This window comes from Serpula lacrymans, assembly GCF_000218685.1.
Source record: "Serpula lacrymans var. lacrymans S7.9 unplaced genomic scaffold SERLAscaffold_3, whole genome shotgun sequence".
Taxonomy (NCBI): Eukaryota; Fungi; Basidiomycota; class Agaricomycetes; order Boletales; family Serpulaceae; genus Serpula; species Serpula lacrymans.
In genome coordinates this window covers 93,805-117,786 of record NW_006763292.1, presented here as the reverse complement: position 1 = coordinate 117,786, position 23,982 = coordinate 93,805, and the positions used below count along the sequence as shown (strand labels likewise).

The 23,982-nt window shown below is 41.9% G+C and overlaps 5 protein-coding genes across 5 annotated transcripts; 2 read left to right on the top strand and 3 right to left on the bottom strand.

Moving 5' to 3' along the window:
- Window positions 1-4,584: 4,584 nt before the first annotated feature.
- SERLADRAFT_434020 (uncharacterized protein) lies at window positions 4,585-4,942 on the bottom strand (the record flags this gene model as incomplete). The annotated part of the gene is made up of 2 exons (XM_007314302.1): window positions 4,585-4,610; window positions 4,657-4,942. 2 exons carry the CDS (start codon window positions 4,940-4,942, stop codon window positions 4,585-4,587), a joined length of 312 nt encoding a protein of 103 aa, XP_007314364.1.
- A 2,744-nt stretch (window positions 4,943-7,686) lies between these two features.
- Window positions 7,687-8,466, bottom strand: SERLADRAFT_434019 (uncharacterized protein; the record flags this gene model as incomplete). The annotated part of the gene is made up of 1 exon (XM_007314301.1): window positions 7,687-8,466. The coding sequence occupies one exon, from the start codon at window positions 8,464-8,466 to the stop codon at window positions 7,687-7,689; it is 780 nt and encodes a 259-aa protein (XP_007314363.1).
- A 2,333-nt stretch (window positions 8,467-10,799) lies between these two features.
- Window positions 10,800-13,886, top strand: SERLADRAFT_405822 (uncharacterized protein; the record flags this gene model as incomplete). The annotated part of the gene is made up of 12 exons (XM_007314300.1): window positions 10,800-10,906; window positions 11,045-11,280; window positions 11,582-11,658; window positions 11,877-11,978; window positions 12,035-12,140; window positions 12,197-12,270; window positions 12,322-12,464; window positions 12,521-12,737; window positions 12,796-13,413; window positions 13,505-13,553; window positions 13,702-13,775; window positions 13,821-13,886. 12 exons carry the CDS (start codon window positions 10,800-10,802, stop codon window positions 13,884-13,886), a joined length of 1,869 nt encoding a protein of 622 aa, XP_007314362.1.
- A 6,317-nt stretch (window positions 13,887-20,203) lies between these two features.
- SERLADRAFT_366047 (uncharacterized protein) lies at window positions 20,204-21,252 on the top strand (the record flags this gene model as incomplete). Its single annotated transcript, XM_007314299.1, has 5 exons — window positions 20,204-20,291; window positions 20,351-20,766; window positions 20,787-20,899; window positions 20,988-21,088; window positions 21,230-21,252. 5 exons carry the CDS (start codon window positions 20,204-20,206, stop codon window positions 21,250-21,252), a joined length of 741 nt encoding a protein of 246 aa, XP_007314361.1.
- A 418-nt stretch (window positions 21,253-21,670) lies between these two features.
- SERLADRAFT_366046 (uncharacterized protein) lies at window positions 21,671-22,631 on the bottom strand (the record flags this gene model as incomplete). Its single annotated transcript, XM_007314298.1, has 3 exons — window positions 21,671-22,127; window positions 22,149-22,296; window positions 22,610-22,631. The coding sequence occupies 3 exons, from the start codon at window positions 22,629-22,631 to the stop codon at window positions 21,671-21,673; spliced, it is 627 nt and encodes a 208-aa protein (XP_007314360.1).
- Window positions 22,632-23,982: the final 1,351 nt, after the last annotated feature.

Sequence of the window (23,982 nt, the reverse complement as noted above, 5' to 3'; positions counted from 1 at the left end):
CTTTTCTTAAGGTGTTGGCCCCATCGCGACTCAGAATACCAAAGTGTGGGCACCAACAACTCTCAAAAAAATATGACCAGGGTGTACGCAAATTTCTACTCTTCTGCGACTCCCATCATATCCCTCTCTCATATCATGTCCTTGCTTCCAAGAAACTCCTCTGTGCATATGCCTCCTTTCATGTCAGCATTCACTCCTTTGCCTACATACACGATGTGTTATCAGGTGTCCATGCTTGGCATATTGCCATAAATCACATCTACAATACCGGTATCCAACTCAAATATGTGCTGAAAGGCTGCAACCGCCTGTCTCCTGCCCATCTTAAGCAGCCCACTTACTCTATTGCAACTTGGATTCAACAAATCCTTTTGACACAATGTCCCTTGCGACCACTTTTATTGCCTGATGGCTTGTTTGCAACTGGTTTTGGGTGGACCCATTCTGCTATAGACACACCAGGTCTTGATAGACTCTGATCCGTCGCATAAGCCCCTCTCTCCATTTTCACTCGGCTTCTTGGATCAGACTCTGCCAGACCTTGCCCAAACCTCTAGGACTCAGATCTCGCTCATCTCACTCCACTCTAGCAGTTGCACATGCATGAGTCCAGCACCTACTTATGCTTCACTTTTCTGTACTTTTACTTTTCATTTTCCAAATCACATGACTGATCACGTGACACATCACCTGAACAGTGTCTAGACACATCATGTGACCGGTCACATGCATCACATGCTAAATATTGCACTTTAAACTTTATTTACAACTGTACAGTACCTCATGTATTGTAGTGTATATACCTGAGCAATACATGGGGAAGGACTCAGCAAGTTTTCTCCTAGTGTATACCAACATTAGTGAAGACAACAACCTCCCTCCTTTGATAAATTGTACCATTATTCCTATGAGTTGTAGCCTTTGAGGTTGTGCTCCAGTGCCCCAAGATTGTATCTTGTTGGTGTTGTCACAGCAATTGGACTTCTCAAGATATGATTTCAGTCCCTCAAAGAACCATGTATACAAATCAACACAGAAAATAAACTAGAGTTTGCCATTGCCTGGATCTGTTGCTGTATCATTCTGCATAACCTTATCATTGAACTTGAAGGCAATGCAGAGAATGCCATTCCTAGTGATTGGCAACAAGAAGCACAGGACAATAGAGGAATGGATATGGACATGGATACTGATGAGCTAGAGCCAGAAATTCCTGAGAATCCATGGCAGGATCTTAGGCAAAGTCTTTTTGTTTCACTCTTTAACAGTCACTTGTATTGATGTAATCTGGTAATACATCATATCCTGTAATAGAAACAACAAAGCAATGTATTGATTATCCATTACAAAAACAACAGAAGCACATACAGCAACAATGAAAACATCATACAAGTATTCAACATATCAACGTAAAATATAAAAGTACAAGGGATGCATATACAGAACAATGGGGGCATAAAAAATTGACAAGTAAAACCAACCACCAGAATAGCGATGGCTGAACATTAGGCATTACCAATCCCACCTTCATATAAATCCTTATTCTTGAGGCTAGTACTACTAACAAAAGACAAAATGTACTTGTTGATAGCCTGGCTATTGGGGCCATCAATATCAAAGACTACCGTATTGGAATTTAAGCCAAAGTCCAGGTTGTCAGGAACAAATAAAGCCAATGTGAGGAGCGCTGAACCCCCAGCAGAGTTGTTGGACTTAAAGTCTAAACTGTCAGGAGAAAATGGAGCCGACATGGAGATGTCAAACCCCCGGTGGGCTTGATAGATGCAGATAATAATGGGAAGTGTGACACTTCAGGTGAGATCCGAAGAATGTTCATAGGCCTGGTAATGCCCATCTGGAACTGAATCTTCAGTGATTCAAGTTCATGAGCAGACCATTTTAATTGCATGTCCTCAACAGCAAGCTGAGTATGCTGGGCATTCTCTTCTAGGGTTATCTGAGTACACGTACACTGAGCATTCCCTTCATGGAATACTTGCAACTTGGCCAGCTGAAAGAGGCTGGCTTGATGTTGGGCATCAGCTTCCTTTACAGTGATAATGTTTTTACCCTTCTTGAAGACCATATTGTGGATGTATTTTGCCTGCTTCAAAGTATGCTCTGATACACTCTCATATTTATCCTCCTTGATGACAGGTTCTATTAACATCTTCAAGTGTTTGGCCCCCAACTCTTTCTTCTTACCCTTCACTTACTTTGGCTACAGGTTTTTTCTTTGGCTCAGACTCATCTGGTTCAACAACCTCACACGTGCACTTTGACCAAGTTGAGGTAGGAGTTTAAGATCTAGGGGTGACTACAGGCCCACCACAAGCAGGCAAACAGCCCTAGATAAGCAACTGTCCATAACCTAAAGGTGCTGGACTTGCCTCAACGGCTGAGTGTTAGACTGGCACATGTGGCTGGAAATAGAAGGGATTGATACCATGGATGGGACAGAAGGCACAGCAGGACAAGAGCCAGTTGAGTTGTTTGAACCGTTACTGTTGATGGTGAGACTGGACAGTGACGGGTTAGAAGTAACAGGATTGGTGCTTCGAGGATTGTAGTAAAGGGAGGACATGTATGGGCCCATGTTTCCACCATGCTGTGGTTGCTGGGGAATAGGCGGCGGATAAGAAAGAGACAGATAAGACTAATAAAGCATATGCTGAGACGTGCTCCCGTGCTGAGGGATATTATAGTACTGTTGCTGTTGTAATAGTTATCAGTTATCACTACTATATGTTGCCGCCACCTGATTACTGCCAACCTCATAACCTGAATGCTTGTTGTTCATCATGCCCTATCCTCCTTCTTAAAGATGGTGATTCATGCCATGTTTCTTCACCTTATTATGACCTCTCATCAATAACAGGATTGTTGTGGCCTGAGTAGCAAGATCTTGACCATGCACAGCAATTGCCGGTTTGGCATTATACTTTGGAGAGGACTTCTAGAATGCATTAAGGCTGTCCATCAATAGAATTTTGCCCGAACACATTCTTTTAAAATCAGTACATAGAACCTGTAAATAAAATCCAAAAAAAAACATACCAGCAGGACTATTGAATTGATCATCAGATGGTTCTCCTTATATGAGGCCACTCCCAGTCGACCCTTAGTCACACAGATATCCCTTATATGTTTTCTTGAGGCTAACAAGATGTGAGAATATATGTACTTACATTGTTAGACAATTTTTGTACTGCTTTGCCAAATTGTTTGCGATGATGATCAACTGCAAAATGGAGGTTGTTGTTAAAGTCATGTTTAAAAATATGTCTTGCTATCCTTCTATGCAATGAGGCTTTTCTGTACTTGGTAGTCTTTGACACTTCCCAGTTCTCTACTTTCGCAATGGCAGTAGAATCTGAAAAGAGAACATATCAATATTTAGGGTGCTTTTCAAGCCACTTGTTGTTAGATGAGTTCTAGAACTCGTTGAGGACTTTGGGCAGGGTGATGTATGTAAATGAAATCCATTCTGTGGAGAATTGTCTCATCCAAAGGTATACTGGAATTCTGCTCTGTACAATGCGACATCAAAGCAAAGTGAAACAACGAGTGGGATAAAATTGATGATAATGGTGCGCAGCTTATTTCAAGGAAATTTGCAGGATATAGGGGTTCTTACAAAGGTATGACATCATATACTACGTCTTTCAAGCTCAGCTCTAGAATGCAAGGATAATTGTACAGTGTAAGATACTTTGTAATAAACTTCTTATTCTAAGAGAGGGCGCCTTGGGGACTTCCGGCTGCGAAGGGCACCTGTACAGGAATGAAATATTTTCCAGTTGGAGAAATGCCTGCCACAACTTCCAGCTGGTATTGTCACACAATTTTCTGTTAGAATATACTCTGACATACCAATACTCCATAGGATAATACCTCTGATTTGTAAGCCAGCCCAGTATGCAGCAGCTATTCTGTGTAAGACGTCTGTGGTTGCATGTCATGTTTAAGATCCTACATTGTATAACCTTGGCCATATAGCTCAATTGGTAGAGCAGCTGGCATGTATCCAGAAGGTTCCAGGTTCAATCCCTGGTCTGGTTATTATCCAATTTTATCATTTTCATGGTCCCAAGCACAAGTGTGACTGATTTTTTGTGATATCTGGATGAGGAATTTTGCAGAAACCATGAAGATTTCGTCAATAACAAGATAGTGCACATCTTCCCAATTTTTTTCCAGATCATCAGCTATGCCTTTCCACTTGGTTTGTGTCAGCAACGTAAGGGAATAAATTGTATATCCTTGAATCAAGACAGCAGCACAGCCAGTTGGTGCACTGAGAAGTACTTGGTCATTGACACCACAACAATGGAAAAACCCCACAAGAGTATGTATTATATGGCTTTTGCCAGTACCACCAACACCTCCTACATACATCAATAATTATTCTTGATCTCTTGCAATGTAATGATTTGAAATCTTTTTTATAGCACACTCTTGCTCATCATTACCAAGTATACCTTTTTCAAACAGTACATTTTGTAAATAATCTCTTTCAAGCATGGTAGGATACATTCTGTGATGGGATGCTTGAAAATCACTCAGAACACTCAAAAGCATCCATTAAGGAGTGTTGTCAACAACAGTGTCTGTCATGAACAACATCATTGTGAGCGGTGTGTCGACATTTCTTACATTTAAGTTCTTTCATTAACAATGCTTGAAGCTGAATTTCAGCCTTGTCAAGTTTATTTGTTACAGAAGCACCATGATGGGCAGGTACATCAGGAAGTAACATTGTGTCAAAGAGCCCTGCTGGTTGAGCTGCTATGATTGCAGTGTCGTGATCAGCTTCTTTCCTACAGGCATTTGGCAAAATATCCTCAATCTCAATGGGATCGCTGCCCAATGCGTCATCATCAGAATTGTCTTGTAAAGTGGGGTCATTAGACAGGGTGGTTGCTAAAGTATCTAAATCCATATCAACTACTCTGTCATTTGATGGTTTTAGCAGACTTGGCAAGTTATGGGATGTCTGATGAATGACATCACAATTGTGAGCATCTTTACATTCATTTTCAATGTCCATGTTACAATAACACATTTTTGAACCTTTAATTTTCATTCTCCTCTTTAAATTTTTACTGTAGTTTTCACACTCCGTGCCATGCAGCACTTTCCCTTTTGTTCAAACTCCACTTTCTCGCGCTGCGCTGCCCTTCTTCTTATTTTAGCTACAAGTCTCTCACACAGTGGAGCTGGTTACACAAGCTAAGCCCCATGACATCATCAGCCACTGCCTCTATCAACTGTACAGTACACATGTACAAACAAACCTGTACCAATAGATCAAGGAGACTCCTCAGCAAGTCCTCCTGTTGTATCCTCACAACTAACTTATTGAAGCCTAAAGGGTAACCACTCCCTTATCATTTACCTCTATAGTTGGTTCTAGTTGTGCGCCAGAGTAACAAACTCTTGGTTGTTACAGTCCATGTTTCTCATAGTTGATAAAGATTCATCATCGAAGTTGTAGTTTTCATAAGCGCTTGTCCAAGTATCATTGACATCCTTCAAATCAGTAGGTGATCTCCAAGGTTTAAATAATATCAATATTGCACAACACCATAACTCATGTTCTTGTGGGGATTGATTAGGTCGGGGCAAGTTTGTGCCTACAATGACAGACACAAAAGGCACATTACAAACACGTAGGATATGTGAATTGTGTTGAGGATGTCCTTCAAGTAAACTTCCTCTCGCATTAGCGGGTCTACCATGTGTTGGTTCCTCTTCATATAGCTCTATAAATGCTCTTATAGATGTTGGAAATTGTTGTGTGGCTGATAGAAAAAAATCAACACAAATAGGATCTGAACCCCCAACCTGCTAGTCAGCTCTTGGATGACTAAGCAACCTATAGCCACACATCACATTTATCCACTACACCATGAGAGCTTATAAAATGTTTTATACAGGTGTTATATATTGACCTTTTATGGACTTAGATTAATTTTATACCCATTGTCACTACTTATATTTGGATAAATCATTATTCTTATTTTGTGAGTATCAAGGATACAAACTACTATTTCACTAATACAGGCTACATAATTAATTAATACTGTATGATTTATTAGCCCTTTTAAGCACCTTGAACTATATTATAACTATGACCTTCACGGCTATAGGAGCTATGTAGGCTGCTATAGGCTATAAAAGCACTTATAGTATCTTGCCTATAATAATATACTTGACTCCAAACACTTTTGGCCTCTTTCTATTATTGAACAAATTTATTAGATTAATCCAGAGTTTGAGGGAATTATAGATACTTCTCCCCTTGGTTAAAATTTTGCCTACTACCGTGCTATAAGAGCTATAAGAGCTATGATTGCACTGATAGTACTATAGTTTCTATGAATGCATTTATATATATAGGTGGTGGCTATATAGCGCTATATAGCAAAAGGGTTTTTCCTGATGAATGTGAGTAGCAAGCAAACTTTTAGTGATATAATCAGTTACATAAAAAACCAAAGCTTTTGCAGCCTTGGCCAATGCGATGTATTTGATGTCCATATTACATCAGAGCAAGAAAAGGACCACATCATTAAAATTGTTGATACGGGGGTGTAGTCTTCTCAATAGAACAGACAAAGTGTTAGGATCGAGGTCAGTAAAGGAGCGGGTTGAACCATCAATGCACATTCTACAGTGCTCATCATCTCTAGGTTTACCTGCTTTCAAATGTTTCCAACATGTATCACTGTGTTCATGCTAATTGCAACGGATGGCAAGAGCAGTTACAGTTTTGCGAAAAGCACTCTCAAACTCTTGATCTGTCATTTCTTGGCAGAGCAGGTCACAGTATACAGTAGAGTCTCGCACAGAAGAATTGCAAGGTGGTCGTTGCGGAGGAGGATTTAGGTCAGGTTCTATTATGCCAGGCAAGTGGCATTAAATGATAAATTCTAGCCACTGAAACATAGATGTTTTGAATGCAGGGTCCACTGACATGCAATCACAAAGATCCTGAGGATGAGGATTACCGTCTAGCCAGATAAGCATATGGCAATGTAAACTGCCTCTGCCATGAGCTTCTACCATACTGTAGTAAGCAGTGCACGTCCCAAACAAGCCAGGCCCACACTTAAATCAAAGAATGATCTGAATGAAGTTTTTAATCATTGTATAAAAAAACTCAGCCCCAGGGCCTGGATTGTTAGCAACAAAAACTCCTCGCTGAAAGGTGTTTATACCCATTCATTATTCGGAGCTCATACTGCTAATAACACCTAGCAAGGAATTGCATATATCAGCAGGATTTAAAGTCAGGAACAAAGCAGGTGTGGCAAGCTCTTTCAGTATGACACATATCTTGTTTCTACAGCAGAGTTTATATCCATAACTACCTCTGAAATTCTTTGCAACAAATTTCAAATGATTCAACATTTTTAATGCGCACTTTTCTTTACGATTGGAAGGCCTTGCCCGAGGAGAGTTTATCCACTTAAAAATCAGGTTAGTTAATGTTGCAGCAAGAGTTTGAATCTCAATTGCAATGGAGTCTCTCTCACTGTGTTTTAGAGAAAATGTTATGTTCTGGCTAACTTCTTTTTTTTGGATGATATTCCAGCACACAAACACAAAATGAGGGTCTTTGACAAAAAGTGAGTCATCATGATGGAGGAGGTCATGGACTTGGCGTTCAAAGGAAATCTGTTAGTCTCTATGGCGCCGTGGATCATGGAAACCCCCAATGCCCAAAGGGTCAAGATGAGGGAAAAGAAAAGTCAACAAACCAGGGTCACAATTGTTCATGAAATGAGAACCATTCGGCATACAGATGAATTTTTTACCATCAAGAACATGAGCAAGAGCCTCAGCTTTCACGAGTTTGAAGTTGGATGGAGTATAGTCACCTGCACTATAACCAACAGCATCCATCAAGGGGGAACCGTTGTCATCGCTGAATGGCAAGGAGTCATCTGATTCATTGTTCATATATCCAGCAGTAGAAGTATCTGCACCACGATCGGTAGGTAGATGACAAATGTCAATGGCAACTGGAACAGCTTCATTGGATGACTCTGTAAATGAATCCTGCAAATTGTCAGGACTAAAACACACCCCAGCGTTTTGATACCAAATATTATTTTCCACCAAGAACTTTATCATGGTTGCTACCCTGTGCTTTGAGACAAGAACCGGTCTCAACTTCGCAATGTTTTCTCTGCAAGGTTTTGTAGCAACTCCCACAAATAGAGTGCACATAGCATCTGAAAGGTCATCATGGGCAGGCGGCAGAACATTGCGCAAGTGGACAGAATCCTGTGGAAACACCACAACATTTCCATGGACAAACTTCTGTGACAATGCATCAGAAGACCCATACGCAGGGCTATCTTGCTTATTCAAAAACAGATAGCAGATTTTAGTAGCGGATGTGCATGAGAACATCATCAAATCATACATTGTGCTACAAGCAACGGAGTCAGCCATATTGAAAGGTAATTCTGAAATAGCATAGTGTTGAAAGTTGGTGATTGCATCTAAAGGTTGTTTTTTGTCATTTACAAGGGTTCGGTGGCAAGACTGGCACATGTCAATGATTCCAGGCTGATGAATGTTGTGCAAGGCTTTGTGCCATAACAAGGCGCGGCTGTACACTTCAAAGTTATAAGTGGTGGAATATGTAGCGGGCGGTAATGCAGGATTTTGCAATGAGTTTGAAACAATTTTCTTGTGGAAGAACTTCAGTAATGGCGGATGGCAAAACCCTTTGTCAACAAACAGCACAACTCTTTCAAATCTATTTGTTAACACCCATAACATTTTGCCATTTGTCAATTATTTTACAACGATCATCAACAGTTAGCATGTGAGGGAAAGCATGAACATGATCAGCAGGAATAATGGGCAGATTATTTCTTTGTGATTGCAATCAGCCGATAGAGCGTCAAGATGTTGCTGTATTATGTTGTGATAAGAGATGGGTGTGTGCGGATGAGGTAGGTGCTGTGAGCGGTCATGACACAGAGCCAAAAATAGAACAGTCCAGGAAGGACATCAACCACAACAGGTATGCCCTTGTATGGCTAGGGTTGCTCACGGGTTACACCACGGGTTGACACCATACCCGTACCCACCAATACTGTACCCTGCAAGGGTCTGTACTAACCCATAAGATTAAGGTATGATTATGTACCCGTGGTGTGCAAAGACTTGCAGGTGAGGCAAGCATGGAAAAAGTAAACTTTGCTATACAAGGGGTCTACTGGTACATGGACAGGGCACGCACACATGTAATATAGTAACCATGCATATGTAACTGATCACTCTGATGAATGCTTTTGCTTTTTTGGCCAGACTGCAGCTACAATGACATCTGATGGAATCATATCATGGCAAACCTAGGAGCCAAGACACAGGAAAGCTCGAATAGAATGAGCAGAGAGCCAGTTTTGTGTGAAGTGCAGTAGCTATCTGCCTTGTGAAAACACACACACAACTGCAGTTGAAGTGGCTAAAGACAGTCAAGTGAGCTACAAAATGAGTGATTATAGTCAGGCTCACCTGGAATGCTAAGGTAGTCCAAAGCCATACAATGAAGGTTTGGAAAATAAAGTTTTGTTGTTAGTCCACCAGTGGAGAGGGCCTTTGACATTCTCAACATGCTGTCACAGATATTCATCAAGTTTGTCGGTAACGACTGAAGCCTGACTGAGAGATATATTCCCAAAATCATATATTACCTTATGTACATTGGATATTACAAGCCATACTGTATGGCTTGTAATACCCAACATTTCAAACAATCCCTCCTTACACTCAAACCATGGTCATTAGCTATAACCAACAAATCTTTCTTCAGCAGAAAGCACTCGCAAGCAGTCAGAAAAGATTGTTGATCAGGAAAACTGGCAATTAATAAAGGTCCTGATGGCCAAATATCATGTGGGTGTATAGAAGTACCATGGAAAATTGCATGGAATCGAAAATGTTTGCGCAACAAGTAAGATGATACATAAGATGTTCCATCTAAACCATCCTCATCAGGGCCATCCCTAAGGAGGGCGGGAAGGCAATGCACCTCATGCGTGGATTCTTAGTTGAACAAAAATTCCATATAAATGCCAAAGAACAAAATCCCAAATATGAGGACTGTCAGCGCGGCAAAGTTGATAACAAAAATTCACCATACCAGACCCAAAACACTCAGAGTGGAAGGGGGAATCTGCAAGTGAAATAAAAAAAACTGATGAGCAGAGAGGTGTGAAAGAGTAAACATACAGAGGTCAACAATTGCTTCAGGACAGGATTCAGTAGAAGACAATGGTGTGTTTCCCATGGAAGTATAGAGAGGAAACAAATTGAAAGTACACCGCTAAATTTGGCCTATGCCTAAGTCATGTTTGACAAAACATGATGGTCAGATATAAGCAAAAACCTCTCAACCCCAAGTCTACTCCAGAGAGTGCCCATCAACAACTTCTATCAGCAGCCAACACTGAATCTTATTCATCAGTCCAATCCAACACTGTGCATTGTAAGGATTGAAGCTGAAGTGGAGAGGCAAGAATGAGAGGGGGTTTTGGCAAAGGACCAACTGTAAGCTACTGGAGCCGTACATGAAGTCCAGAGGTCCTGACTTTATAACTGGAGTAATGCCAGCACAGTCTGTTGGGAGCGTGATTGTCACCTTCAACGGCTGAGAAATATGATGATGATTATCACTGCAAAGCACAAGAGGATGGAGGGGGGAAAAAAGAAAACCCACCACTTCTGCAAAAGAAATCCTTGAATTTGGGACTGATCCTTCAAACAAAAAACTCATGTTCAATGGGTGTAAACCATTTTTGGCACCCCAGTCCCTACTAGCAACCTTGGGATATAAAATTGTTGATGCGACTGTAGCCATTGAGTTGGTGGAGGCAAAAGTGTGAGGGTGGGAACCAGTTCAACACAACTGATGCGCAAGGACTTGGGTGGCTGTGCTAATTATGATCACTCTGAACAAGGCGAGTCTGAACCTCTCAAAATATATTCTGTCCTGATTCAGCCTCTCCTTGCCATACAGTGAACCTCCACCTCAGCTGAGTAATGGGCCCCAAGACCAGCCACTTCTGCTTCAAGACTTATGGGAATCAGATTCTGGGCTCCGTACTTTCAAGCTACTGCCTGATGTTGATATCTACCATAAAATTTGCAAATCTTTAAGCAAAGGCAATAGTCATTTCTTGTGCCGTTTGCATCATGCAACTGAAAAACTACGAATAGAAGGAGATGGTGACATTTTTGGCATTGAATGTCCAGGTACATAGACTCCTCCTTAAAAACTGTGCACAATAAAGGTCCTATCAACAGATATACCTGATAGCATATTTGAAACATTGCAAACTGATGTTCACACCAGTGCAACAATGTGACCTGAGAATATACTAACCTGATTTTGCCAGGTGTTTGCAACTAACTTTCTTTTTAGTCCGCCCCGACTCCAATTTTCTCATGCTCAGAAAAAGACCGTTTTGTCCTGAGCCAAAAAACTATCAGCGCACAATGTTCCAACACTCCATGCATTAAAGAAATGCCAAAAAAAGGATTTGCAAACTTGTAGGAAACCCAACCAAAAAGAAGACTACAAATTTCGGTAATGTATTCTATCAAAATTCAGTCACTCGAGCGATTGCAAATGTAGGTTTTTTTTCAGGCATGTAGTAGCCCAACTAACTCAACCCAACAATAAACAGGACTATTCAAACCCGATTACGAGATGTTCCATGCAAGATTACCCCAAAGAAGGCAATGGCTCCATGTCTCAAGTTCACCATTGAACAAAGATATTACATGATCTCCCTCCCTCCCTTGTGGCACCTTTTAAGATATATTTTGTTGACAAACTTCTACAACAGAACAATGGCACCTATTTTATCCCCAAGAAAATATTTCAGTCTCGAGATCAGTTAGGTATTGTGGAGACACTAGCTATTGGGCACTCTGTTGTTCCATCTGAGGTAAGTATTCTACCTCCATAAGTCTTGCTGAAATTTCAAACCCTTCTCAATTATAGGCCGGTTTCATTGTGGATCCAGAGTGCATCATTGCACCAACACTCACATTTGTGCAGACATTCAAGGAAATTCAGGCTAACCCGCAGGAATCTACTGGATTTACTGGTAAGTCATATGTCCTCACGTCAATCTTTCAGTCCTCTGACTGATGCATGCAATAGAATTATCTGCCCAGTTTGGCACTCAAATGCCTGACCCCCTTTGCACTAAATCAGCTGGCCATTTAGTGCTCACGGTCCCACTAATAATTTTCATGGATGACGTGTCTGGCAATGTATAAAAGTAGTGGAACAAGCACCATGTAGTGTACCTCTCTAACACCTCAATGCCTCGGGAAATGCTTGAGAAGAAGTTTTCTGTCCAGTTTTTTTCATCCTCACCACATGCTGCACTGATGGAGTTAATGAAAGGGGTCACTGATTCTATCCAGTTAGTAACAGCTCTTGTCTCATGTCATCCATACATCTTACACAGATCACATGTAGCGAAGCAGCAGATTCGGGTGTTATTACCTGGGATTGCAAGTATGAGCAAGAAGTCATGTTACTTCCTTACGTTCTATTTGTTGCAGGAGACAACCCCATGCACACTGAGGAGTGTAGCCATTCAGGGCTAAAAAGTAATTTTTTATGCAGAATGTGTAAAGTTGGCGGCACTCAAGCACAGAAAAAAACTAACAAGGGATATCAGAGCATATTCAAAGTAAGCCATTTCTTTCTATCTCGTCTTTTTAACCCTTCTATCTCTCCTTTTTTTGCAGTGTGGGCCACCTCAAACCCCTGAAGAGACGCAAGAGCAAATCCACCGGCAAGTGGATAGTTTCCTTGAGTCCGGTGGAACTGATAAAGTGAAAACTGTGGCAACAAACTCAGGGATACGCGACAGCACTAGCACCTCAATTGTTCAACATTTGGTTGCACTGGGCAAGCAATTGCGTAAGGGTGAACCAGGGAAGCCTGCTTTACCTGAAACAGAAGTGCGCCAGCAACTCAGACAGGGGCTTGAGACCCTACTGCAGGTTTCTACACTTGACCATCATATTAACCCACTTCTAGGGATGCTAGCAGTTGATATTCATCAAGACACTCCCACTGAGATTTTGCACACCGTATTATTGGGTGTAGCAAAGTATTTCTGGGGGCAAACAGTATGGCTCCTCGAGAAGTCACATTTACTAACTAAATTCCAGACTCGGCTTGAATCTATCAACAAGGATGGCCTCAATATGATACAGCTTGGGGCAGAATATATCTGTCAATTCAAGGGCAGCCTTATTGGAAAACATTTTAAAAGTCTTGCCCGGGTAATGCTTTATATAATTTATGACCTAGTTTTGCAAGATGTCCTTGATGCTTGGAGTATCATTGGTGATTTGGTGGTTTGTGGCACACAAAAATTGACAATACCGAGGAGTATTTGGTGAGTCCTAATCCATTAATATTGCAGACTGTGAATGACAACACATACAGGCTCAACTCTCACAAACCATTGAAGACTTTCTGAACGTCACTGCAAAATGTGTGCCCAGTATACTAATAACAAAACCAAAATTTCATTTTCTGCTCCACTTACCAGCCTTTATACATAGATTTGGCCCAGCTTTGCTGTTCTCAACAAAACGGTATGAATCCTTCAACCACATTTTTTGGCTTTTACTGGTTTACAGCAATCAGAAAGCTCCTAGTCGGGATAGCTGTCAATTTTTTGCTTCACAAGACACCATCAAGCACATTGCTACGGGTGCGTACTGGCGTGACCCCACTACTGGAAATTGGTTAAATGCAGGTCGTACAATACATGATTACATTACTAACCACCCAAAGCAATGTCATCTGTTGGGACTCCATCTGAATCCTAAAAAAGTAGCGGGTACAGTTTTTCAGTGCAACACAACACCAACCGCAAAAATATATTCCCTGGAAATCAACGCACTCAGCACAGGTTTACATCAAGTGTCACCGTACCGCTCCAGTCAATCAACCAAGGATGATGAAGGCTTCAGCATTCATAACACAGAATGGTGATGAAGCAAAACTTGGTAGCTATGTAGTCATCTCTTCTGCATCTAACAAAAACCACCCACATATTGGCCAAGTCATAGAGATTCTTGTAACTGAGGAGAAGCCATGAGTGGCCACTCATATTGTGATTACTTATCTAGAGTTCCTGCCAGCGCCACACCCCAATCTTCTCATTCCTTGCTTGCAAATTACGGAGGTACAGGATGTGCTTACCCCAAAAGTAATTTATTTTCCATTATTGCTGAACTATAATACCGACTTCTCTATAGAATTTCCTTTGCACGGTTAATGTTTTGCACGACTCATGTTCTGCAAACTGTAGTGATGTCAAAATGGTTCCTGTGCGGCAAAAATACAGCGGGACCACACAAGCAGTTCAACTAATATTTTCTAAATATCTACACACTTCATAATAACAGTCATATCCATTCTGTAGTTCCCCCACAACTTTGCATCAAAACACCTAGGGTTTGCAATGCTGAAGAGGTTCAACTGAATGCCGCCAAGCTTATACGTGAAAAAAAGGCTCTTCAAGGGGCACAGGGGGAAGGCACCACCAGCTTCCTTGACAACCAAGGAACTGCTGTTCTACCGATACTGATGCCCGCCTTTGACCGCACACCAACCAAAGAGGCCAAAGTAAAGGAAGTAGTAGCAGTAGGCCCTCAAATGACAGTTGTCCTCTTTCTCTCACTCAGCAAGTTTATCCACAACTGAGGCTCAGGCCATCAAATGTTCAAATGCTCTTCCCACCCACACCACAACCCAGCTAAACTCCCTACCAGTATCATCATAATCAAATTCCGCTCCCTGGCCCATTTCACTACCACCATCATCAAAATCCATTGCCTCCGCCAAATTCCTATCTGCAGACTGACTATTCTCAGACGCAAATGGTGTCACAGCCCTCATATTCACCAGGCCAGCCTTTGCAGCCATTATATTCACTGTTCCGGTCTTCATACCCCTCATATCATCACAACTCAAACTAGCATTCACAGAGACAAATCTGACTTTTTTGATCCTGTTAAGTATTATCTTTCTGCATGTCAGCTATTGCTTGGGGCCTGCAGGATTATTGTTTTTTCCTTGCTCCATCATGTTCACGGAGGCATAAAGCTTAAAGGGTTTGCTTACATCTGAGTTGGGCCCTATTTTTTTCCCTTCCCTTCCAGTCACCATCACACCCAGAGCTCACCATTTTCTTTCAGAATGGCAGCTCAGATGTCCTTGCTCTCTCAATTCAAGCAACAACAGGTTGTTGATAGCCTCGCAAGAAATCTGAATGGTGGAACATCTCCACAGTCCCCACTGGCCTTGGGTGGGGGTGTGGAGTCAATCTTTTCCAGTCTGCCTAGGACTCCTTGCATTTCATGGGCAAGTTTGACTCGTCCCCGGTCTTATTTGTTTGAAGAGTCCAATCAAACAAGTATCAAGTGTCTCAAAGGGCTGGGTGTGGAAGTGAACAAGACTTACAAGCTGCCTCCCTGCAGCCTTGATGCTTTTGCAGAGGTAAGTACATTGTGCTATTATTTTGGCAAGACTGATATATGGCAGTGCTCTAACCAACTGAGCTACCAGCCCTTGTACTAATGTCAACTCATGACATGTATTGTCTAACAAGGCTAACAAGCTTTGACCTTGACTATTCCAACGTAGTTTTCACAAGCTGGGCTGTACGGTAAAGATGATGCTCAACATCAAAGGCCACCTCCTTTCCATGGACACAATTTGTCAAGCTAGCAATAGAGTCAAAGCCCTGGAAAGATTGGAATCAGTGGATTTTAGGGTGAGCGGTTTCTTATTTTTCTTCATGTTTGAAAAACTCACTGTTAACACCCAGAAACTGCTAAATAGTCGTCTACAAGCCTGAATCTTTTTCTTATTTTTTCAGCTGCTCGTATAGGAATTTCTTGAGAGAAATCTAAACGTCTTCAAGATCAATCCGGAGTTCCTGCAAGATCCCAAAATCCGAAGCAAGTTGAACTCATTGATTAATGACTTATGAACACCTGCAAGAGGGAACATAAAGCCAAAGGTAAGGATCCATCAGATAGTATTGCACAAGCTAATAAACTACTTCTACTTTATTCTAGCTATGGATGAGTATCCAAAAGAAACATAATATTGCCACACTGACAAAATCTCTTATTCCGCCAGGAGTGATGGAGATTACTCTGGCCCACTGGGCCAGAATTGCTTTCCTGGTAAGTCAGTCTTATGCATTCCTTTGCAACATGCTCAGTGCTGTGTAGCGCGCCTCGCTAGTGGAGTTTTGCAGGATTGTTGCCTCACAAAGCTTCAGTCAAGACACAACAGCCGCTGAGCAACAAGAAGCTGGTGGCCATAACAGCACAACTGATCAATCCAAACACCAACTGATGACTCCAAACAGCGAGCAAGATGCGGAAGAGACATGCACCCCCCATGTGTGGAAAGACATGTAACAACCAAGAGTTAGTTACTCTGGCGCACACAAGAACACACTATAAAGGTAGTGAGGAGGGAGTGGTTACCCCTTAAGCCACAGAGAGTTTGTTGGTATACAACAGGAGAACTTGCTGAGGAGTCTCCTTTGATCTATTGGGGTATTTATACTAATACAGAGTGTTTGTACCTATATACTGTACAGTTAATAAAAGCAGTGGCTGATGATGTCAGAGGCCGCAGCCCGTGTGACCAGCTCCACTGTGTGAGAGAGTTTGTGTCTAAAAGAAGAATAAAGGCAGCGCTGCACGAGAAGGTGGAGTTAGAACAAAAAAGGAAAGTGCTGCATGGCACGGAGTGTGAACTATAGTAAAAGGTTAAAGCGGAGAATGAAAATTAAAGGAAAGGTCCGAAAATTGTGTTATCATAACAAGACAAGCAGTTCTGGGTATATGTACACCAGCTGCTCGAAGAGTTCTGGGAGTTTGCAAAGATGGGGACCACTGAGGAATGGGAAGATAACGTGAAAGAGTGAGTAGTTTTTTAATGATAACTGTCTTGTGGTAATCTGATCCTTGTTGCAGCTTCTTTACTGAGAGTCTCCAAGTCGACATGGCAATTTATGCCGAGCCAGGAAGACTTGTCCCTCCAGTCAACTCAGTGAGTATTGAATGGCAGAGGATGATTCATGCTCAGTTGATTTGGTGAAGGGCCAGTAGTTACAGTCTCTTTGTTTCTTTTGTTTAAGCTGCTTTCCTACGTTGTTTTGTCTACCACACATTTGTTCATGTATTCATTCATTGCACGTTCTATAGTACGGTACAATCTCAGTGGAGAATTTAATGTCATCATCACACCCTTGCTACCTTGGTATCAGTATCAGAACCTTGGATGGAACAGTGAATTGCAAATGCCATGATACTATGTGATGGATATTGGTACATATATCATATTATGGTGCAGCAAGCTGGGCAGCAGACACCTCTCAAACATTGAGTTGTCCTGTCAGGAAAACTATTAACAAAGCATTTCCGTGAACTACAGGTACGGGTATTCTCTGCACATCATTACAGAGGCCTGAAAGACACAGCTCAGCTATTTGCAAGACATTAATATGTCATCATGGATATTGCCTGATAAAAACAAACCAATCAGCTGTGACTATCAATGTCCTTGAATCATTCCGTGAAGGCCTTGTATAACCACTTGGGACTACTGTACGGGATGCATTTATATTATCTATTTGGTTATTATTGGCCACATATTGACAAATATTATCTTACAAATATCTCCGTAAACCTCTGTGAGAGGTAGCGCTCTTTTACCATTTCTGAGAGGTTTGCCCAGATTAGTGGTGTAAGAGATGAGGAAAAAAAAGTGGAATGTCTGATTTGGCATTTTTTGCTGGCTATACGGTGAGCGGGCCAGGAAGAGTGGCCTGGAAAGTTATTGAAGTTGAAACCTGGATCCTGCGGGTCCAGGAACAATCTATTTAAATCTATTGTAATCTGTTCCAATCAATGGGTGACTTTCCATAAGGTTTCCGCAATACAAACAATGTATAAACATGTTATCCAAACTAGCCAAGGCACCGCCCATGATATTTTATTGACTTGAATAAACCACAAGAGCCTATTGAATAAATCTAATTAACGTCAAATATCTGCAGTCTACATTCAAATTAAGGACTGATTGAGCACTGAGAATAGGCTTACAGAGTCATCATGGACTTGAGTGAAGCAAGTACTACAAGCCAATCTGACGAAGAACAGTCTGACAATGAACTCATCAAACCCACTTGAACAAACCACACTGGCACTTGTGGCTGCTATATATCACATACATTGGAGCAAAAAAAGCACTTCTTCTTCAGGCTTTTATATCACAAAAACAGTACTGATGTAGTAGTGAGAAACTGTGCATTGAGAGCACAATTCATGCTGTTGTGCTTGATTGAATAGCAGCCTTGAGAAACTCTCAATGTGGGTTGATAGGGTCAGACCATTGACCGCTCGGATGTATGTCCAAATGCAGACAAAGAATAATATATTTAAGTCTGTAAAGTCTAGAAGGGGAGTAGGTACCCCTCTTCTAAATGTGCAGTTTAATGACATTTATTCATGGGGTCAAAATAATGATCCATTGCAAATAGCACCCAATAGGGATGCTGGATCTTGGCCATCACTGTTTGTTACTCGTGTTTATTCTATTCAGCTGTATAAATGCTTATGGAAAGTCACCCAATATTTTCTATTTCACTTGATTTGCTGAGATTTATTCTACAAAAAAAAGTCTCATAGTTCTACGGAAATCGAGTCATAACAGTGCACTAGATTTCACTTGATTTCCGTAGAGCCAGTTTTCACTGGGAGTGACCAGTGAATTGGTGAAATTTTACACCTATTTTATGCCGAGCATCAAAATGGCATGTGTGACCATTATGTGACTTCAGCGTTATCTTGTGATATCCGGTTGGCCCATGAAATCCAAAAAACCAGGGAACAACAGTATGGTCCACTTCTAAGATAGACCTCATCCACAATCAACACCATCATGTGACAAAAGTGTTAAGTTACACTTCAAGACAAATGAGAGAATTTGCTATCTTCTCATTCCAGTCAAATTATTTAGATTTTTCCTGTGTGAGAAAAGTTGCATGCAGTAAATATAAGTAGAAGTAGATTGCTGCAAGCAAAATCTTGAAAAACAATGTTGTGTAAGAAAAGATAGATTTCTTGCGACAAATATGACTGAAAATTCAGCCACATTGCATTGTCACGTGTTGTGCTGCTGAGCGCTGAGGATTCTGTGTTGAAGTACACAATGCCAAAGTGTAAACTAAAACAGCTCACCAACCTTGGTGGTTGGTCAAATTTTAAAGGTGCTCTTCACCGAAAGAAGAGCAATAAAGAAAATAAGGAAAATGTGTGGTCATTTCATTGGACTATAGGTTCTATGCATACTGACATAACACTCATAGATACCGCCCTCAGACACCATGATTTCACCTCCTGCAAGTCCTCAAAAGAAAAGATGTAGGCTTTTCAGAGCCATCAGCACTCAATTAGCTTTGTTTACATCCCAAAGAGCAAACTCACCTGCACATCCAACCATCCCAGAAGTGTCAACTAAGGCCAACCTGAACATAGTACAAGGGTCAGAGGCAGCTCCAACAGTGCCGATGAATGCCAGTGATGATCACATGAGGGAAATGAATGGATGTGCAGAGGCTGTGGTACAAGATAATGCCAGTATGATGACTCAGGGTGAGCGACAGGCTACAGAGCCAATTGATAGCTCACCTCATATAGTCTTGCATCATAATACAGTGGTTTCATCAATTGGAGTATTTGAGCCTCCACCATCTATCAAAGAAGCTACTTTAGCTTTAGATGACCTCAAAACAATATTGAGGCCACCAAGACATAGTGGGAGAGGATACAAAGACCCAGAGTTTGATCTACTCTTCTGTAGTTGCTTGGAAGGCATGCAACAGTTTCTGTGGATATATGTTGGCTCCACATCAGAAAAACAAAGATGCTGGCAGGCTGCATCTTCAAGGACGGCAAAAAACCTTGAAAAGGGTCCATATTATGCACGGAGGCTGCAAGACTGGATACATGGATTTATCAATGATTGTGAACAGCTGCCTGTGATCCTGTATGGCACCTGGAATGAAAGCATATTAAGGGTGAGGGGGCATCTCAAATGGTCGCTGACATGGTCTCTGCCGACCAGGGTTGGTTGAGGTCACCTAATGGCAAAGAACAAGTGTGTGTTGTCTTCAAAGCTGACAAGAATTGCGAAGGTTATTTCACCAATGATGAGATCCTTGCTTAGGCAAACAAAGCAATGGATATTGTGGAGAGCACTATCCAGACAAGGAGCATATCTTTGTTTACAACAATGCCAAAACTCACCTGAAGCGAGCAAATAGTGCCCTATCTGCAAGGCACATGCCCAAGTTTGCATCAAAGCCAGATAGCAACTGGGGTATTGATGTTAATGTCCGAGATGATAATGGGAAACCAGTGTACAGCCCAAATGGGAAGCCCTCAAAAACAAAGGTTCACATGGAGGGAGCAACATTTGCTGATGGCACAAAGCAGTCACTTTATTTTGAGCCTGGACATCCACAAGCTGGGTTTTTCAAAGGCATGGCTATCATTCTCAGCGAGCGTGGCTTTGTTGCAGAGTCAAATTTCCGTGCTCAATGTCCAGACTTCAAGTGTGCAAAAGGGGTCACTAATTATTGTTGCCGGCGCATCTTGTTTAATTCCACTGTGAACTCAACTTTATTGAGCAATGTTGGGGCTTTGCAAAGCACATTTACCAACAATACCCTGCTTCATCAAAGGAAGCTGATCTAGAATGTAACATCCTTGCAGCCTTGGAATCAGTGCCTCTTGACACCATGTGACGGTGAGCATTATATCTCCACCTTATTCATTTAATATTACTCAACAACACCATCCACTGGCAGATATTATACATGATCATGCAGACTCATTGATGCATACAAGAAGGGCCTCAATGGGAAGCAGGCAGGATGGGCTTCAAAGAAATATCATGGACATTGTGTCCTTCCAGTATGGTGGATGAATGGTTACACTTCAAGTTTTGGAACTGCCGTATCGCGGCAACAATTTTTCAAAATCCCGATGGGTCTGATCAACAAATGTGTACCTTAACCATAAATCAAACTTTAATGTCCATGTAATTACAATATACTGTGATGCGTTACAGAGATTGCCATTGAGAGAGTATAAGACAAGTTCAAAAAACATATATGGAGTGATGAGTGGGAGACTACAACAAAGTGAAATAAAACAACATAAAAGCAACACTCAACACTTGCAACAAGTGCTCTGGATGTTCTTATCATCACCTTTGTCCGGTATGTTTGACTTTGAAGATGCTGACTGAGGACAATGACCTCGAGTCTCAACAATGGGACCAAGGTTGTGGTAAGCACAGTAAGTGTTGCAGCAGTAAAGATAAGGGAAATTATACAGAGTTTCCGTCCAATTGCCTTCACCAACAGAAGTGGCATAACTCCTAAGACATGCAATGAGCTGGTAGGCAAAATGACTCTGAATGAAACCTACCTTGCTGTGATCACCTAGCAATCAGTCAACAGAAAACCGGCACCTGCAAAAGGAGTCGACAATTTAGTAAGTTGTGCAATTAGGACATATGAGAAAAAGAACTACCTTGAAAATCAGACAAGAAAGCCAAACCATGTGAGAGATGGTACTGGACACGTTGCGTGAAACAAAGAAACTCGGCGATCAACTTCTGCTTGTTATTCAAGCCAGGTCGAGGTGAGGCGCTATTGTTGTTAATATACTTCACAAAGTCACCCTCAATTCGCTCCTCCAGCAGGTACACTGCACTTTTTAGACTTGGCACAACTGGCACGGCAATGGTAGAATAGACCATACACAAGCGAGGTACTGTGGGAGGTGGGAGCTCAGTGAGACCTTCTTTGCAGTTAGAATTGCTGATGAATTGATAAACTATTTTCATCAAACTACACCCCCAATACATGCAGTTGGCTTCAACGAGCATTTTTGCTAACTCATCTTTGATAGCCAGCCGCTTCCTGCCCGAGGGTGAAGCCGATATTGAAGCACTTGTTGTGCTAGGTCAAAGCCGGTAGTACCACTGTTTAGCGACAATATCTCCTCCGTGTAGGAAGATGATGGTCTGAATAGGGAAAGCGGGGGTAGGAAAGAGCTCGTCGACCAAGACAGGGTGACAGGTTTTGAAGCTTCCGGGGGGTCCAAGCATTGACTTGCTACTATAGTCCACTGTCAGACTTGCATGTGGTTGCTTGTCTGTATTGTTGATGTTGAAAGGCGAGGGCGTCTTGAGGAGCAAATTCAATGTAGCCGTAGGTACCAGGAATAGGGTGTACATCCCTAAGTCATCTTTTACTGCAAAAAAGCAATACGAGAACCTGAAGTGAAAGAGACACAAAAACTTACAGAGAGGATTGGCCTGAACCCAAACATTAGACTGCTTTTCCATAACACGCCTGAGTTCCTCCTCATTAGGTACATAAAAGTCCTCCTCATCCTCACTTCTGTCTTCGTCATTGTCACTGCCAACAACCCCACCCACCTGTGATGACTGAGCCAAACATTGTGATTGCTCCTGGGAGATTGCAGCTACAGCTTTGGAAGAAGCAATAACCGGTTGACGCTGAAAGCAAACATTAGTCCTAAAAGTACGTCAGGAGCAGTACATACCTGTGCGCTTTTTGGCAATACCGCGTTACTTATAGTATCTTCATCAGCCTTCTTGGCCCTCTTCTTTGGATGGGTTGCAGCACGGAAAACTTATTTATATTGAGCAACAGTGAGAAAGACTAAAAGTGTGATACTCACCTTCTCCATCACACCAATGTCTGAATCGTCAGACAGACAATCACCACTCTCAGCCCCACCCTTTAAATTCTCTTTGCAAACTAAGATTTTTCCGTACTGCGCATAGGTGATCACAAGTAAGATTGTGACTTTGCAGTTTGCTATAAACTTAGGGATGGGGTATTTGTCGCTGACCCGGTAAAAGACTTTGTGAAGGATGAGGCGCTCTGAATTCCACTGAGGCTTACAAGAGTCGTAGAGTAAGAACTTCGGCGACCTATACATTTCTAGTGAATCTAGAGTGAGGTCATAGTTATTGGTCCACTCTGTCCATTCCAACTGTAAGTTTTTGATTGCAATACGCAGCACTTCTAAACACATCAAAGCGACCGGAAGGGTGACATTGCGTTCAAGATTCTAACCAATGTAAGTCTCAAGTAAAAATAACAGCCGGACAATAACTTACCCCAACCAAAACAGTGCCCAATTTTCCCTCCTCTTTTTACCGATGGATAGCCACTCGCAGAGTGACATGTTGTTGGGGTGTAATAGTAGCCGCAACCATCTTATTGCGGTGGTGGGTATGGTGAGCATGGTTAGCAGTATAGCCCATTGCGGAGCTATTGTCAACAGCCTGGCGTGAGAGAGCGACCGGGGTATACAACCTTGTATTAGAGCCTGGTCTGATGGAAGCCTGGGAAGGCAGCCTTGAGGGGGTGTTTGCTAAGCTGTTAGCAGCCGCAGAGCTGAAACACTATCCAGGATATGCTGATTCTATGTGGCAAGTGAGTGTGAGGACAGTGTAATACATTATAAATGTACCTCCAGCACCAATCAATCAGTGATCGGTAGTGATTGGTAGATCAGCGGATGACATCATATAGGCCATATGACTTACTACCAATGGGAAGTTGGTCCACATTCTCGGCCTGGCGCCTTCGGTCATAGTGCTCGGTACATTCGGGACAACAATGTCTACCCAAACCATTCATAGCCTTGACGTAAACAAATATGACATTGCAGTCAAAATACGTCAAACAGTGCTCACATTTCTGCCTGGCCTTGCAATCAGAAACAGGTGTAAAGTCAACCATGATAGTGTAGCAAATTGTGTAAAGACGCTGACCT